This window comes from Haemaphysalis longicornis, unplaced genomic scaffold, assembly GCF_048455015.1.
Source record: "Haemaphysalis longicornis isolate Haplotype H1 unplaced genomic scaffold, Haemaphysalis longicornis Haplotype H1 scaffold_9, whole genome shotgun sequence".
NCBI classification, from domain to species: domain Eukaryota; kingdom Metazoa; phylum Arthropoda; class Arachnida; order Ixodida; family Ixodidae; genus Haemaphysalis; species Haemaphysalis longicornis.
In genome coordinates this window covers 2,043,891-2,059,641 of record NW_027526460.1, presented here as the reverse complement: position 1 = coordinate 2,059,641, position 15,751 = coordinate 2,043,891, and the positions used below count along the sequence as shown (strand labels likewise).

General features: G+C 49.0%; 1 protein-coding gene across 1 annotated transcript in view; it reads left to right on the top strand.

The window, feature by feature from the left end:
* Cdc5 (cell division cycle protein 21) overlaps positions 1-10,532 on the top strand; it is a 39,328-nt gene extending 28,796 nt beyond the window's left edge. The window contains exons 10-14 of the mRNA XM_077684038.1: positions 3,943-4,232; positions 4,314-4,511; positions 4,579-4,662; positions 6,504-6,632; positions 10,127-10,532. Coding sequence (XP_077540164.1) covers positions 3,943-4,232; positions 4,314-4,511; positions 4,579-4,662; positions 6,504-6,632; positions 10,127-10,246 — 821 coding nt within the window. The 3' untranslated portion in view covers positions 10,247-10,532. The remainder of the gene's footprint in view (positions 1-3,942; positions 4,233-4,313; positions 4,512-4,578; positions 4,663-6,503; positions 6,633-10,126) is intronic.
* Positions 10,533-15,751: the final 5,219 nt, after the last annotated feature.

Genomic DNA, 15,751 nt, shown 5'->3' with positions numbered 1-15,751 from the left:
TACGGGAGGAGGGAAAAAAAGTTGCAATAGGAAGAAAGGTGGAAGAGAGAGAAGATAGGAGAAAATAAAAGAAGTGAAAAAAAAAAAAAAAAAAGGAAGCGCTCTCATACCGTCTTGAGCGCCCAACATCATCTACATCTGCTGAGCTTCATGCCATCAAACAAGCACTTCGCTACATTCTCCGCCAGCAGCCAGCACAGTGGGTAATCTTTACGGATTCGAAGGCAGCACTGCAAACTCTTCGACGTGCCAGCTGCTTCAGCATTCATGAGGATATATCCCGCGATGTCTCTTACCTAAATCATCTAGTTTGTGTCGCCGGACACCGCGTGATACTGCAGTGGATCCCTGCCCACTGCGGCATCATAGGCAATGAAAAAGCAGATGAGGCTGCCAAGAGAGGATTGCAACTGCGGAACGTGAGGAACATTTTCTTCACGAAGCACGATGCCTCTAGGCTAGCAAAGGAGCTTGTTTTCAGGGAAAGAAGCACCTTCTGGTCTCTCCCGGAAAACCAGCACCCCTTCCTGCATCATGTCGACCCAACTTTGGCACTGAGGTTACCGGAGCGACTTCCACGTCGGCTAGAGACTTTGCTCCATCGCTTACGTCTCAACGTGGCGCTAACACATACCTACCGCTATCGCCTTGGCCTAACCTCGAACCCCTATTGTGACAACTGCGGTTCACCAGAAACCGTCGAGCACATTTTACTGGAGTGTCCTACATACTATCAAGCAAGAAACAACCTCGCACAGAAGATCGAGTGCCTCAACCACAGTTCCTTGACTTTAAAAGCACTTCTGGGACCATGGCCATCTCCCTCCTCTCAGCGTAAAGTGCTAACCGCGTTATTTGAATATCTCAATGACATCGGCGTCGCTGAGCTGATATAGGACCAGACCATTCTTGCACTGTACAACAGCCCATAGACTTTTCACGTGTCGCACTGACGGACCCCAACGCACACGCTGAAGATGGTGTAATTTTTTTTTGTCTCCCTTCGTAACATAGAAATTTTTTGTTGCGTGTGATAAAATCAGTTTCATTGCTCTTTTTTCGCTTCCTGTTTTTGCAAGGATTGCAAAGCGTGTAAGCAGAAAGACACATGGAGTAACATATATCTCTTCGTGTTTTGATCCTTCGCGTTTCTGCAGCGTTTTTAGATGTTCTCAAGTATGTACCCACTCATCGAAACGACAATACTATTGGGCTATCTCTTTTAGCGTTCTGTGCATTACAGAGCAATCAACGGATTCATTTAGCGTAGTCTGAACGACGCGTACTTGGTTTCTTTCAGTTTTTTATTGTATTATCGATAGGCCCGCAGCAGTCCGTCACTACACAGCTACCGTATGTGTGATATTTACAACTTTGCTTTAAGAAAAGAAGCAATATAGATTTAAAAATCTGTAAACACGACGGCGCAGCGCTTATGCCAGAGCACACAGAAGCCGTTGCCGTTCGCGGCCGAAGTCTACGGTAACTTACTTCGAAAAATAAAACCCCATTGAAGGCAGGTGATAAACACAATTACTGGACTATTCATCGCTAACTACTACGAAAAAAAAAACACACTTAATCGGCACGCAGACACCAAAAGCAGCGAGCGTTTGCACGCCAAGAGCTGGCAAATACGCCGCACGCGCGGCGGCTGGATGACCTTCGTGCGGCGGTGGCGCCTGTAGTGGCGCGCGCGGTCCCTATATGAAGCGAGCGCCGAAGTTTCGTGACCAGTAAAGCATTGAAGGACTCTGGTGAAACCTATGTTGCAACTTTGGAAGCCGTTTTCTCAAAACAGTTTTTTTTGCCACCTGTGTCGCTTGTACCAGGGATTTCTTTGTGACCGCTGGGTCTATTTTGATTCCGTTTCTTGCATTACATTCCTTGATGAACAGTTCAGGTCGTGACACTCTTGGTTTTCCAGATTTGTTTTTTGTGATTTTTTTATTCACATAATCGTTCACAGTCAACATGCCTATTACACATTAACCTCTAAAAAAATGAAAACTAAAAAACATTGTGTTGTAAAAAAAAAATTCTAAAACTGTCACGACCTCGTCCATTCATTTGGGAATGCAAAGCACTTCGAACAAATTTTCTATCATGTTTTATAAGCCGCTCAAGCTCGGTACAAGCGGAACAGAAAGAAAATTTAATACATAAAAAAGTTTTCAGAATATTAGCTTGAAATTTTTATGGTGTTATCACGGAAGCATTTCCAGTTGCTGTGCCAATTTTCATCAAAATCCACAAAGAAATAAAAAAGTTGATTTTGAAAGCCACGTCCCCCCTTAAATCTCATAATCAATTAATGAAGTGCTGGGCACGACGTCTACTGCCCACCTACCTACCTATTCCAGCTAACAAGCACCGGGTCGGGATCGCAGGTTTCCACAATTCCCTCAGTGCCCGAAGGGGGGACCCGTGGACACTGGTTTTAAAACAACCTGTTTTTATTTTCAAACAAACTCTGTGAAACTTGTCAGTCTTGCTGTTTTTTTCCCACTGATTCCAAATACTGTATTTACTTGCGTAATCCTCGCACTCGCGTAATCCTCGCACTTTTGGTTCCTCGCATAATCCTCGCACCCCCAACTTTGCAGCGGCGAAAGTTGCCTGCTCAGGAAACTTGCATGGTGCATGCGCTCTCCAACGCGCGCCCTCCTCCGCCGCCTCTCCGTTCGGCGAGGAGCGCTGTGTATCCAACGCCATGATGGCGCCCCAACAACCTGCATGGCTACTCCCTAATAGGCGCCCTAACACGCTACTCACACTGTCCTTGAGCCGGTTTTGCGTGTGCACAACTAGACGGCGTTCGCGCAGCCCGCTGTCGTGTCGTCGTGTCGCCGTCGTGGTCCCGTCGTGGAGCAGCAGCAGTCAGTGAGTCACTCGCGTCAGTGGTGGATAGCTCGCTGCCATTTTGAGAACTTTTTGATCTCTTTGTTTTGTGCTTGGTGCCGCTTCGCCATGGAGAAGAACGCCAGCTGCAATGCCGCTTTCAAATTGAAAGCGATAGAGTACGCGATCGAACACGGCAACCGCGCTGCAGGCAGGCACTTCAGCGTCACCGACTTCAACGTGCGTTACTGGAGTAGGGCACGCACATGACGACGCGCAAGAAAGCAAAGGCGGCAATTTCATGATCGCTGATCGATGGGAGACTGTTTACGTTGTAAATAATAAAATAAAAATAAATAGCTGCTGTTCGCAACACTGAGATTACATATACAAAAAACGACCACTACATTTAGCAGGACTGGCAGAAGGCAAATTGGCAACACTGTGCACCGGATTTTTTTTTTTTCCCGCATAATTCTCACACCCCTATCTTCGCGTTGACTTTTCCGAAAAAAAAAGTGTGAGGATTATGCGAGTAAATACGGTATGCCATTATTTTTTTAGTCAGTCAATTAGTTCCTCAGATAATTAGAGGTAATTAGCCGTTTTGGTGGAACAATAGACAAAACAATGTTGGCCATAAAACTGTAATCTTTGTGTTTTCCAATACTATGAACCCTAGTGAATAAAATCATCAAAGCTTTTTTTTTTTTTTTTTTTTGATGCATTGCTTGGAAATAATTTTACAGCTCATTAAACTTTGCTGTTTGAAATGGGTGCTCAAAGTGGTTCCTTGCCACTGGTGCCACCAAAGTTTCAGTGTGCAAAGGCGGAGAGCTCGAGGCACGCCGCCTTGGCGCGCTGAAGCGCCAGTGCCGTCTCCCGGCGCCCAGCCGAACCCTGTCACCGATAAAGAGCTGTGCCGTTGTGTCAAAGCGCGTCGGCGCATTGTCTGCTAGCTGCGTACCAAGTTGTGATCGTGGGTTTGCATGATTCCCACAAGTGTGAAAACAACCTGCGTGTCAACATTTCGGCGTGCATTCAAAACCCACACGTGGCGAAGCCCTGCGCCAACTCTGACGGGGACCAACCTTGGCGCAGTGGAGGCTGAGCGGCAGCTGCAGTCGCAGCCGGTGCAGCGGCAGCTGCCACGGCCGCTGGACGTGAACGCATCGGTGCTGCGGCCCGCGCACACGGAGCCCCCGCTGACGGAGCTGCAGAAGGCGGAGGAGCTGATCAAGCAGGAGATGCTGGTGATGCAGCACCACGACGCGCTGCACCACCCGACGGGGGCCCAGCAGCAGGGGGCCAAGGTGGCGGATGAGGCGCAGCACCGGGCCTACCTGGAGCGCCACCCCTACCACCAGTACAGCCGGGAGGAGCTGGACGCGGTGGGTGCCCCCCCTCTCCCCCTCCCTCTCTCTCTCTCCCCGGCCCTGACTGACCCTGGCCCCTGGGGCACGCGCATGCAGGCGGGCGGGGCTCTGCGGGCCGAGATGGAGGTGGTGCGCCGGGGCATGGGCCACGGGGAGCTGAGCCTGGAGGCCTACTGCCAGGTGTGGGACGAGTGCCTGGCCCAGGTGCTCTTCTTGCCTGCCCAGAACCGCTACACGCGCGCCAACCTCGCCTCCAAGAAGGACCGCATCGAGTCCCTCGACAAGCGCCTCGAGGTGAGCACCGGCCAGGCGGGCCACTCCTCGCAGCAGCTGACCCGCCTGCCTTGCCCCCCTGCTCTAGCAAAACCGGGGCCACATGACCAGGGAGGCCAAGAAGGCCGCCAAGGTGGAGAAGAAGCTCAGGGTCCTGCTCGGGGGATACCAGGTGAGCGGCACGAGCCTCGGGCAGGCTCCTTCGCGTGGGCACCATTTTTTAAAGGCATATCCTCGTTGCACACACGGGTAGCTGTACGAATGTACTTTCTCTTCTTTTCTTTCTTTTTTTGTCAAGCTACATTGCTTTGTGAAAATGTCTTTTTCTTAGGAATGGATGTGTGTGTGTGCACCAAGATTTTAAAAAAAGAGCAATGGCATTACTTTAGGAAAAGCTAGTGCATAATGGAGTAGCAGCCAGTCAGTTTTTCTTTAATAAGCTTTAATTAGGCAGTTGTAATTAATTATCCAACTCGAGAAGTACTCACCCAATTATTATAGCGTCAATGAGGCACTTGCAGGTACCCACAAGGGACATCGAACTGCGGTATTTTCAGTGACGTACTAATTGCAAACTTATTTATTGCGACTGATACAGAAACCCTGCAAAACATGAAAAATACCACGGGACGGCACTCCCACCCGCATCATAAAGCAACGCCACAAGTAGGCTGATCGAACGCAGCTGCTTTGCCTGTCACATGCCCAAAGCGCATCCCCTTGATGCTGGCTGGAAAGAGATGCAACAGCAAGTTTTGTGGGGCACGTGTGGCAGGTAAACGAAGAACTTGGTCGCGATTTCTTATGTTTTTCTTTTCTTTATTTCATTCTGGCTAACTCAAAGGGAGCCTGTTTAGGAGCGTTTCTATATGATGCGGGTGGGAGCACCGTCACGGGGTATTTTTCATGTTTTCTGGGGTCTCTTTATCAGTCGCAATAAATAAGTTTGCAATTAGTACGTCACTAAAAATACCGCAGTTAGATGCCCCTCGTGGGTACCTGCAAGTGCCTCATTGACGCTATAATAATTGGGTGAGTACTTCTCGAGTTGGATAATTAATTACAACTGCCTAATTAATCTGATTAAAGAAAAAATGACTGGCCGCTAGTCCACTGTACTCGAAACAGCACTATTGCACTAGGTTTTCTTTGAGTAACGTCATTGCTGTTTCTTAAAATATTGGTGCATGATATTTGGGACACCCTGTGCATGGCATGAGTGTACATGCACACACCCAGGGTGTTTCACATAATTTGAACGAAAGATTAAATTCAGAAAGGATCAATTCTTCAGCGAGAGGGCAAATAGTGATCGCTAAGGGAGGGCTGTGCAGCAGCCAGGCACGTTCTGCGGGGGGCCCGTGTGACATAGTGAGGCCGCAGCGCTCTCATGGAGGCTGCTGTTGGCAGTGCATCTCTGTCAGTGGCTAATTCACATGTGCAACAGCAGCGCCTGGACTGCAATGTGTGCAGATGCAATCTTGCGGATAATGCGCTCTGCAAAGCAGGTGGGCAACCCTGTGCAAGCTTGGAACGTCGACCTCTGCGGCATAAGTGCGCACGTGAATAAATAGCTTGCCGTAGTTGAGGTGTGTGCCACCAGCCGGGTAGCCACTCTGATGGCAGCGGCCACTTCTGCCCAACGCACCCGAGAGGAGTAGAGGCCTCTTGTGCAGCTCCATTTGAGGGCACAGCAGCATCTTTCTGCGGCTGCCTTCGCTGTTATTCACCCAGAAGGCTTGACGTTTTCAGTGCTGTTTCACTGAGGTGTGTGTGCTGTCCCTGAGGCCTGGAGGAAGAACGAGACAGACGGGGAAACGACACTTCACAGGGCTGTCAGATAACGGTCACGAGTGCTTAGCCTAGATTAAGCTAGCAGTGTGGGAGAAGTAATTGTGCAGCCACTGTGATCGGCATTCCACAGGGATGCCAATGTCACAACGTCACGGGGGGGAGCTCGGTCCCCCCTGTGACGTTAGCCGTGCCCTGAGCCCCCCCTCCCTGTGTGTGCAGTCGCGGGGCCAGGCCCTGATCAAGCAGATCCAAGAGCTGGCTGAGCAGATTGAGCAGACCCACCTGGAGCTGAAGACCTTCCAGGCTCTGCAGGAGCACGAGGCCCTGGCCATTCCCAAGAGGGTCGAGGTGAGCCCCTGTCCGCTCCACCCGCCAGTGCAGCAGGTGGCCTGCCCAGCAGAAGGCTGCCGCCGTGTGAACGCCTCTGGGCTGCCGCCCTGCGTTCCACAGCGTGCGCCTCGGAACTGAAACACGCAGGGGAGGGGCGCACGCTGTTGGGCAAGCGTTGCGCTTTGACGCTCCTCCTCTGTGAGTTTACGCATGTGCCACAGGGATCCAGAAAACGGCTCATTCCTCTTTGCGCCAGTCTGACCTTCAGGCTCGGCCCAAGTCAGGCCAGCACCCTGTGCAGTTGCGCAGTGAAAGTACCTAATTGTTTGTTTGTTCTGAGGCCAGGCGTGCAGAGAGGGGGATGGGGGCGGAAAAGAGCCATTGGAAAATAACAACAACGCGCTGGCTGCATCCAAGTTCGCTGTGCACTCTCACCGTGAAAACCGAGCTATCTCTGAACGAGCTTGGTTTAACCCTTTGCGGTCTGAAGAATGCGTACAAGGTCCGGACCAGAATGGCCAGACCTTTTACTCACCTGTGACAGAGAGAGCAAAATTTAACCTTGCACACCCCAGTCGGCTGTCCCCCGATAGCAGACCACTATGGCCATGTTGCCGTGTGCAGCCATGCCAGGCATGGCCCGACAACGGACCACGAAGGGTTTACTGTGTTTAACAACAGAAAATTTGTGCCCAAATGTTGTGCCACCTCGGCATCATGTGCTAAAAGGCTTCACTGCTCATCCACCTTCAAAGAGCATGATGGCTTATGACTTTTTTCATTATCAGTGCCATTTGTGGAATTGCCCTTCTCCCTGTCGAAAACAAAATGCAATTCTGCCTGTCACACTATGCAAATTTTTTCATTCGAAAGATGCACGTTATCTTGCCTAGAACATGAGCTGCTGCGAGCAGTGGGAACCTGATGACGTTTTACAGTTCCAAAGCTTTGCCTTTTTCTGACTGAGGCTGTACTGCTACTCTAAACACCACCTTGAACCTAGCAAGGTAGCTGAACTGCTCTGAAAACATAACCTAGTAATGCAGATTGGTCGATGAAGCAGCTGCCGTCCTTTCACAAGTTAAGTGCTGACACGGCTAATCAACTGAGAGTGTTGCATGTAGAACCTTGTGTGTTTTCACAATTTTTTGCTTTTCCTCATTCCTACCTTTCGTGATTCTTGTTAACCCTTTGTGGTCCGAAACCTTCATCCCATTTCTGGCCGTCCTGGTCCGAAAATATTTTGTCAGTTTCCGGAGCCGCAAAGAAAAACACATATATATGCAAAAAGCACTCGGGGGATATTTATTTCTTCTCTTGCATTCTGCACGCACCTCCTTCGCCGATGTTTGAGCACTCGCTTCTGTCGAATCACTGTTGTCACTATATCTGATGGAGGTGTGGAATTCCCTCCCTCACAATAAAGTAATCGACGCTTTTGTAAATGCACCAGCATAAAGTGCACACGGTGAAAATTCTCTTCCTCACTAAATTCATCATCGCTTTCGCTAAATGCACCAGCTGTGAAAAAACGGCCATGCTTCTCAGCGAACAGCGCACAACTGAGAACGCTCTGGGATCCAGAAGGCCTCCTGCTGAACATCGGGCTGCACCCTAGTGCAAAAAGTAAACTTCTACAAACAAAGTTCACTTATCCATCAAGAGATGGCACATCATGTATACAAAGAATGCGCACGTGTCGCAGTGAAAACACCCGCAAAATTTAACCGTGAGCACCCTTGTTGGGCGGTGCCCGACAGCGGACCACAACAGCCGGGCATACCTGCCAACACTCCCGATTTCTTACCTATTCACCCGATTGTACGGGCACAGCCATAAATCTCCCCAACCCCCATCTCGAAAACAAAACAACAACAAAAAAGAACTGCGTTATGCAGCACAGCCGCAATGCAATTGCCGTCACAAGCTGGGTAGCTAGCCGAAGTTGGATGGGAATCCAAGCCGTTTGTGTGCACGGAGTGTGCAAGCCTAACTTTGTTCACATGTGGTCGGTACAATGCGTTGAGGACTGAACGTAGTAACATTCTGGTTTTCACAGCTCTCTTGACATCTTGACATCATGGCGTCGTGGAAACCCAAGAAGTACCATATAATGCGGAATATAGGTCGAGGCGGAATATAGGTCGGACCCCCTTACCTTGTAGCCGAAAAATGAAAAAAAAAAAAAAAAAAGGTACCGACCATTGTTTTATTGAGACTAATTTGTTTCGTCTCAGATTACTCATTTAAAACTGTCTGAAGTATCGTCGTACGACTGCTTCTGGCTCGCTGTCGCCCACACAGCAGGTCGTCCTCAGTGCAGTCAAGAGAATTGCCTATGCAGCACTTCTTAAACACTCGCAAGACGATGTCATCGTGAAGCGAGCGCAAAGCATGGGACACTCGTGTGCAGACCAAGCGACAGCCAGTCTGTGCAGGCGGTCAGCAAACATCTTGGAGTATTCATTCGTAGAGACATCGCACGACGCTAGCGGACAAAATTTGCCCCTTTGTACAGCAGCACAGGTGCACAGAGCAGCGCCCATGAAACAAGGCTTTCCAGGCTTTGCATACCGAGAGCTGCCCCTTCAGCTAACGCCGCTAGCAACACTTCTTTTGGTGATACCGAACTGGCGCAAGGTGGACACGTCATTGGCCTTGGAAAACCCCCAACTTTTCTTTTAAATGCTGCTGTAAACTGGCACCAAGTGCCTAGACTCATTTTGAGCATGAAGAAAATTGCACGCACACATTCGCCGGCAGCGAGAGAAGCAACAAAACAAAGATGGCATCGCATCCGATTGATGGTGGTGGCGATAATGCCTTTGGGGTTTGGATGGGCTTGATGGGCTGCCCAGTCGCCAGATGACAACTGCCAGTGACTGCAATATAGGTCGAGGGGTGACTTTTCGGCAAATTTTTCTGTAAAAAATCTCGACCTATATTCCGCATTATACGGTATTTACAATTTTTTTTTTTTACTTCACAATTCCCGTGTTTCGTGCCGTCCAGGAAAGGCGAACAGTTCGGGTTTTGCACGACTTGCGCATGCGACGTGAGCGTGGCCCACGGCGGTAAGGGAGGCTTAAAACTACATTTGGCGACTGCTAAGCACCAAAGCTTCCTTCGTGCTGCTGAGAAGCCGAGGACTGTGAGCAACTTATTTGGCAACAGCAATGAAGACAGTGTTGTGCATGCGGAGCGCCTCTTCACTTGAATTCTTATCGAGCCCAATTTACCGCTCAGCGTGAGTGATCACGCTGGGCCACGTTGGGACTAGACATCGATTTTCGAAGTCCCCAGGTTGGCAGGTACAGCCGTGTTGCGTTGTGTGACAGAACAGGGTACCACAAGGGGTAACACCAGTTCGTGTTTGTGCTTTAGCACAAGGGCCAGATGTGGCGAGGCCAGCAGCTGAAATATGGTTGTTCCTAATTATGTGTGGTTATATGCATGGCTGTGAAAATTTAGCCAAAGTGGAGCTCATAATTTGATTGATTGAAATCATGCAGGCCTTGACTGAAGATGTCAACCGTCAAGTTGAGCGAGAGAAGACTTTGCAGAAGCGGTACGATGACCTGCTGCAACAGAAAGAACTCCTGGAAGAAGCCCTCCGGGATGTCAGGCCGTAGCACAGAAGCTTTCTCTTTCCAGAAGGAAGCAAAAAGACCAAGCATGCACTGTGTATATCCACATTCTTCTGTTTTCACCTGTGCCATTTGCTGTGGTAGGCTTTCTTTTTTTTAGTTGTACCGAAGCATCACATCACCACCATTTCCTTTCATGAATTGTCCCGTAGGGACTGCCTTTCCTGTTTGTTTGTTGCTGGCGGAACAGTTTTCAATACAATGTTGGAAAATTAGAATGAGCAGAGGTGCAAATGTACTTTTTGCTGCTAAATAAAAATGTACAAATGTGTTTGTGTTTCTAGTATTGCACTCGTTTGTCCTGTTCCATTTTGTACTTAACTTTCCCAGTAATATAAGTTGTTTGGGCTTAGGGTAAAAGGTACACTTTGTGGCCTAATGGGGTGCAAAATGGCAGTTGAGCTTTCACTGTAGAGTGCATGAAGTGTGAAAATGGACTTTCTGATTTCACAAGCCACCCTTCATTCCTTCTGTGGTAGGTACATCATTCTTGACCAATCTTGCGTGTGGGTATGTCCTCTGTCACTGGGTGGAAAAAAATACTGGTGCAGCTTTGTTTGCCGTATATATTGGCAGGGTCTTTGCCTAATGTAGCCAGGTCACACATCCAACATCTGCCCATATGATAATCGATTGATGGATTGTAAGGCTTAACGTGCCAATGCAACGCAGCCTATGAGGCGTGCCGTAGTGGAGGGCTCCGGATTAAATTTGACCTCCTGGGGATCTTTAACCTGCGCCGAAATCTCGTACACACGGGCGTTTTTGCTTTTCGCCTCCATCAGAAAAGCGGCCGCCACGGCCGGGTATCGAACCCGCAACCTCGTGCTCAACAGTGCAACGCCTTAGTCACTGAGCCAACGCAACAGGTCACATGATAATCGTACACGCACCTCTAACACCTATCATTTGATCTGGCACTGTATGTACTTCACAACTGGTTGGGACTTGGTCCTTGCCCACAGGTGAGGACGAGCACTGGCAACGCATTTGTAATGGGGGGCACACTGAGCAGTGGTCTGTACAAGCTGGTGGAGTAGCCTGGCCAGACTTCCGTTATAACCATTCTTGTGTACCTACCCGCCGCGGTGGCTCAGTGGCTAAGGCGTTGCGCTGCTAAGCACGAGGTCGCAGATTCGATGACCGGCCACGGCAGCCGTTTTTCTGATGGAGGCGAAAAGCAAAAACGCTCGTGTGTACGAGATTTCGGTGCACGTCAAAGATCCCCAGGTGGTCAAAATTAATCGCAGCCCTCCACTACGGCATGCCTCATCGCCTGCGTTGCGTCGGCGCGTTAAACCCTACAATCAAGCAATTCTTGTGTACCTGTTGCCCTACAGAACCACGTGCACTCTATCGAGTAATCACTGCCAGTTCAAGTGATTTCTGACTTTTCAAACCGTGGCACAGATGAAACCTTGAGCTGTGACTACTCCATCATTCCCTCCCTCCCTGTGCCTCTTCTTCCCCACTGGGGCATCCATGATGTCCTCAAACAATAAAGCCAATCTCTCTCTCAACATCAGATGACTGTTCAGATATAACGTGATTGTCCCATACGTTCTCTGTCCATACCCCACTTGTTATGGGCCTAGGTAGCAGATAATCCCCCACAGCAGCTTGCACTATGATTTTACGGTCCATGAATTTTTCTGCTTTCTGGCTCCTGTAACAACTCGGAAAAACTTGTGTATGGAATCTTGCGGAGTTGTGGCCCCCTGGCAATGGTCGAGGAACTAATTTACTACAAAAAAAAAAGCCTTCTGAGGGTCGTATGGGAAAACGTAGGGTTGAAGGCTGCTCGAAACTTTTGTTTGAGAAATTTGCATGCAACGAAAAAGAGTGAAATTGATGTTTGTTTTTCTCTTTTTTTCCTTTTCAAAACCGAACATTTTGCACATCATCCATAACTTGCACACAAATATATGCACAGCACACGAACAAGCAACAGTCCTAGCATCTGTGATTTTAATAATTGGCGTAAGGCCACTGGGAAACGTATCTTGAAAAAGCGTGATGAAAAAGGTGGATCTTTCAGCCCGGCTTGACTCACTACAGTGAGGACAAGGCCCATTGTGCTGATGCTTGTCGCACAAGCAGCAGCGCCATTTCCCATGCCCTGGTGGTTCAGGGCATCATTTTCATTGGGAAAGATGCCATGCTTATGACAATCGCTGTTCGTAATCATCAATTTACATAAGCGTCGCCGCCCTGACCGAGATACCAACAGCCAGAATCACAAGTGAAGCCACAGGCGCCCACACAGAAGGCTTTGGTAATGTCATAACAAACGTCAAGACGAACGAACAGAAGAATGAATGAAAAAGGCAAGAAGGAATCGATGCATTCATCACTGCTGTGTCTTTACTCCTCATCTCAGCATCAGCCCCTAGATCATTGGCACAGTGTGCTGCAGGCACTGGGTGATAACAGGTCAAGAAATAACCACTCCTTTGTTGATACCCTAGCGTGCGCTACTGGCAACTTTATTAGGAAAAGTGCTGCGCTCACAGCGGCCCCTGTCTGGTGCAGGGTGCTCTACTCTCCTCCTCAATGGGTGTCTTGCTGCCTGCCGCCGCAAGTTGGGGGTGGCGCTGCTAGCCCACTTTTGCTCCGCCGCTGCCAAGCGCGTTCACAGGTGCAGTGGGCACGCCGCAGCGCTGGTTACAGCCACATGTGTGACAATTTGTGACGCGGAAAGTGCATGCTTGCACATCCTCCGATGAATATGCACTGTTGTCCAGTAAGCTGCCAGCATCTAACCTAGTAACATTGGCCAGCACTCATAGCGGTGAAAACTAATGGTGGCGCCATTGGAAAGACGTCCTGAAGATCGACCGCATTGTGGAGAAATGGCTTGGTGTTCTGCAGGTTCAATTCAATGACCTAAAATCACTGCATTCACATAGCAAGCGCCGTATGGTAGTGCTGTTGCCTTCAAACAGGGTAGCGTTATTTGGTCAGTTGAAGCCTCATCGTTGAACTGCTATCCACTCAACAATCGTATTTACGATTTGTCAAGGAGGATTGCCAAGCTGTATATAAATAACCAGGTCTCACCAATTTTTCCGAGAAATCAACAGGAAAAACTCGCACAGCTGGGTAGGAACACAGCTCACGAGGAATATATTTTTTTATATATACACTGCAACTCGGTGCACATTGCCGGAGATGCGAATGCAAGCCTCTCCTTAATGAGACTAGGGACAGCAAAGCATAAAAACCAGCTCGCAAGAGAAACCATTGGGACGTTTTAGATGGCTTGCCTTGGTCACACTCGCATAAGTATGCCGTCATTAGGTTTATCGGCCAAATAAATTGCTTACCTTGCTCTTGAATAATTCCAAATGGCCGCACCCTGCTTTCTCTGGCTTGTTTTTAGCCCAAATGCGTTTTATTCCCGGATACACAAAGATTTCGCTGATGTCATATCCGTCGTGGAAATGATGCCACTGCAATGAAGCAAGTGGCCTGTAAAGGGTGCACCCCTGCACACAGGGTCTTCTTGCGGGGAAGCAACCTTTAGTACTAAAGAGTATGTTATACTTGGGGTTGTTCGTTTTCAGGTTTTGTATTTTAACACAAAAGTGTTTTATGCCGCGATACCCCAAGATTTCACTGACGTCATATCTGTCACGGAAATGACGCCAGTACACCTTTGCCAAAGCGACCCGCCAGCAGGATGTTGCTCGCCAAGCACACCCATAAGACAGCCGCTGACCCGCAAATTATGCTCAGCTGCAGATTTTGCTGAACATTTCACTTTTGTTTTACCTATTCCTATGACTGAGAAATAAACCAGTTTTTTTTTTCCTTTTTTGTGTATGGTACCGGGTGTTACACAGTTGTCGGTTGTTGCCTAGTTGTTATCTGTACTTAAGAACACGAGCTGTGTAAAAACATATTGCCATTTTGTTACCTGACAGATGGCTATATACACTGAAGAATCTAATTTTTGGCTGATGTGCTCATTTTTTGAGTAATATATGAGCATTTTTACGAATAAATTCTGACTGATTGATTATGGGGTAAATGCACTGACGCTACATAGGCGATTAGGCACACCGTAGTGGAAAGCTCCGGATTAATTTTGACACCTGGGTATCTTAAACGTCCGCCGAAATCTCAAGCACACAGGCGTTCTCGCTTTTTGCCTCCATCCGAAAAGCAGCCACCGTGGCCGGGAATCGAACCCACATCCCTGAGCTACAAATAAATGCTAGCTGGAAGTAGCGCTTGTCCTTCGTCCTTGGTGTAATTTTTTGCGTTTTACAAGTCTAGATTAGGCAGTTTTTGCGAGGTGTGTTGCTTTCTTATTCAGGTATAGCCATACGGGATATGCTTCGATCTTTCCCAAAATTGCATAAAGCTGGGCATAAAATAAAACTTTGTGTCACGGTGCGTGAACAACTTTTGCTCTGATGTTATTGCATAAACTGCCTTGTGTATACATCGTTTATACACCAGAACAAAAAAAAATCTGGGCCATCAGTTACACCAACTGCCTCGTTTTATGTGGAAATTCCGAAAGCTCACTGGTTATGTTGTCGACACTCAAGCTGCCTTGCTCTTGCCTTGCGAGGAGACACGGCGACGCGGTGCTTGCGGTGAGGTGGTGCTGCCCTCGTGCGGTCAGCCTCCCCAACTACGCGTCGTCAGAAAAAATCCCATGCTCCGAGCCGGTATTTCGAAGGTCGTAAGGGGAGCGCGGAAGGAGAGTCGAGTCCGCCCGTGGCCCAAGTAGGGTTAGCAACCGTCCGGATTTCGTAGAACTGTCCCGACTTTTCATGCAACGTTCCGAGCGCCGCGCTGCCCCTTTTGGGATAGCTATATGTCCCGGATTTGTTCCGGACCGTCCAGTTAGCAACTTTTGTGATCCAATGCACGCCAACAAGGCGGGTCACGCTACAGAACACGAAGATAGCACGTCTTGTCCTGGCAGACCTATGGGTAAAGCTGAACTTCCGAGGTAAGTGTGACAGCTTTCACAAGTACATTCACCAGCAAGAGGAAGTGTTCCGAGCAGCATGTAGCCAGCTGAAGTACCACTTCAAAAGGCCGCAGCAACGAACAAGCGATGGGTCGGTCTTAAAGACAAAGAACACTGATTTAAGTTAGTGCACGCTGACCCCTCCCTTCCCCCCCCCCCCCCTTTTCCGTTCAGACTTTTTGCATTGAAGAGTTGGTAACCCTACGCTATCTGCGCTGTCTCGTGAGTGAGACAAGAAAAAACCCCCGAAGGTGCGCGCTGTCGCCGAGGGGCAAGAGGACGCCGCAGCGGTGCCAGATGAACTCGATGCGATGGACGAGGCTACGTTTACATTAGTCAAATACAAGAAACAAATTGGGCCCATCTCCCCGCGAGGGGGACTCGAGTAAATGCGTCACATAGGGGGTGGGTGTATTGCGTTAACGTTTAGTGTTTGGGGAGTTGGTGGTAGTGAATGCGTTGTATCAGCAGCTTCTTGACGTAGTTTGAATGAGTCAAGG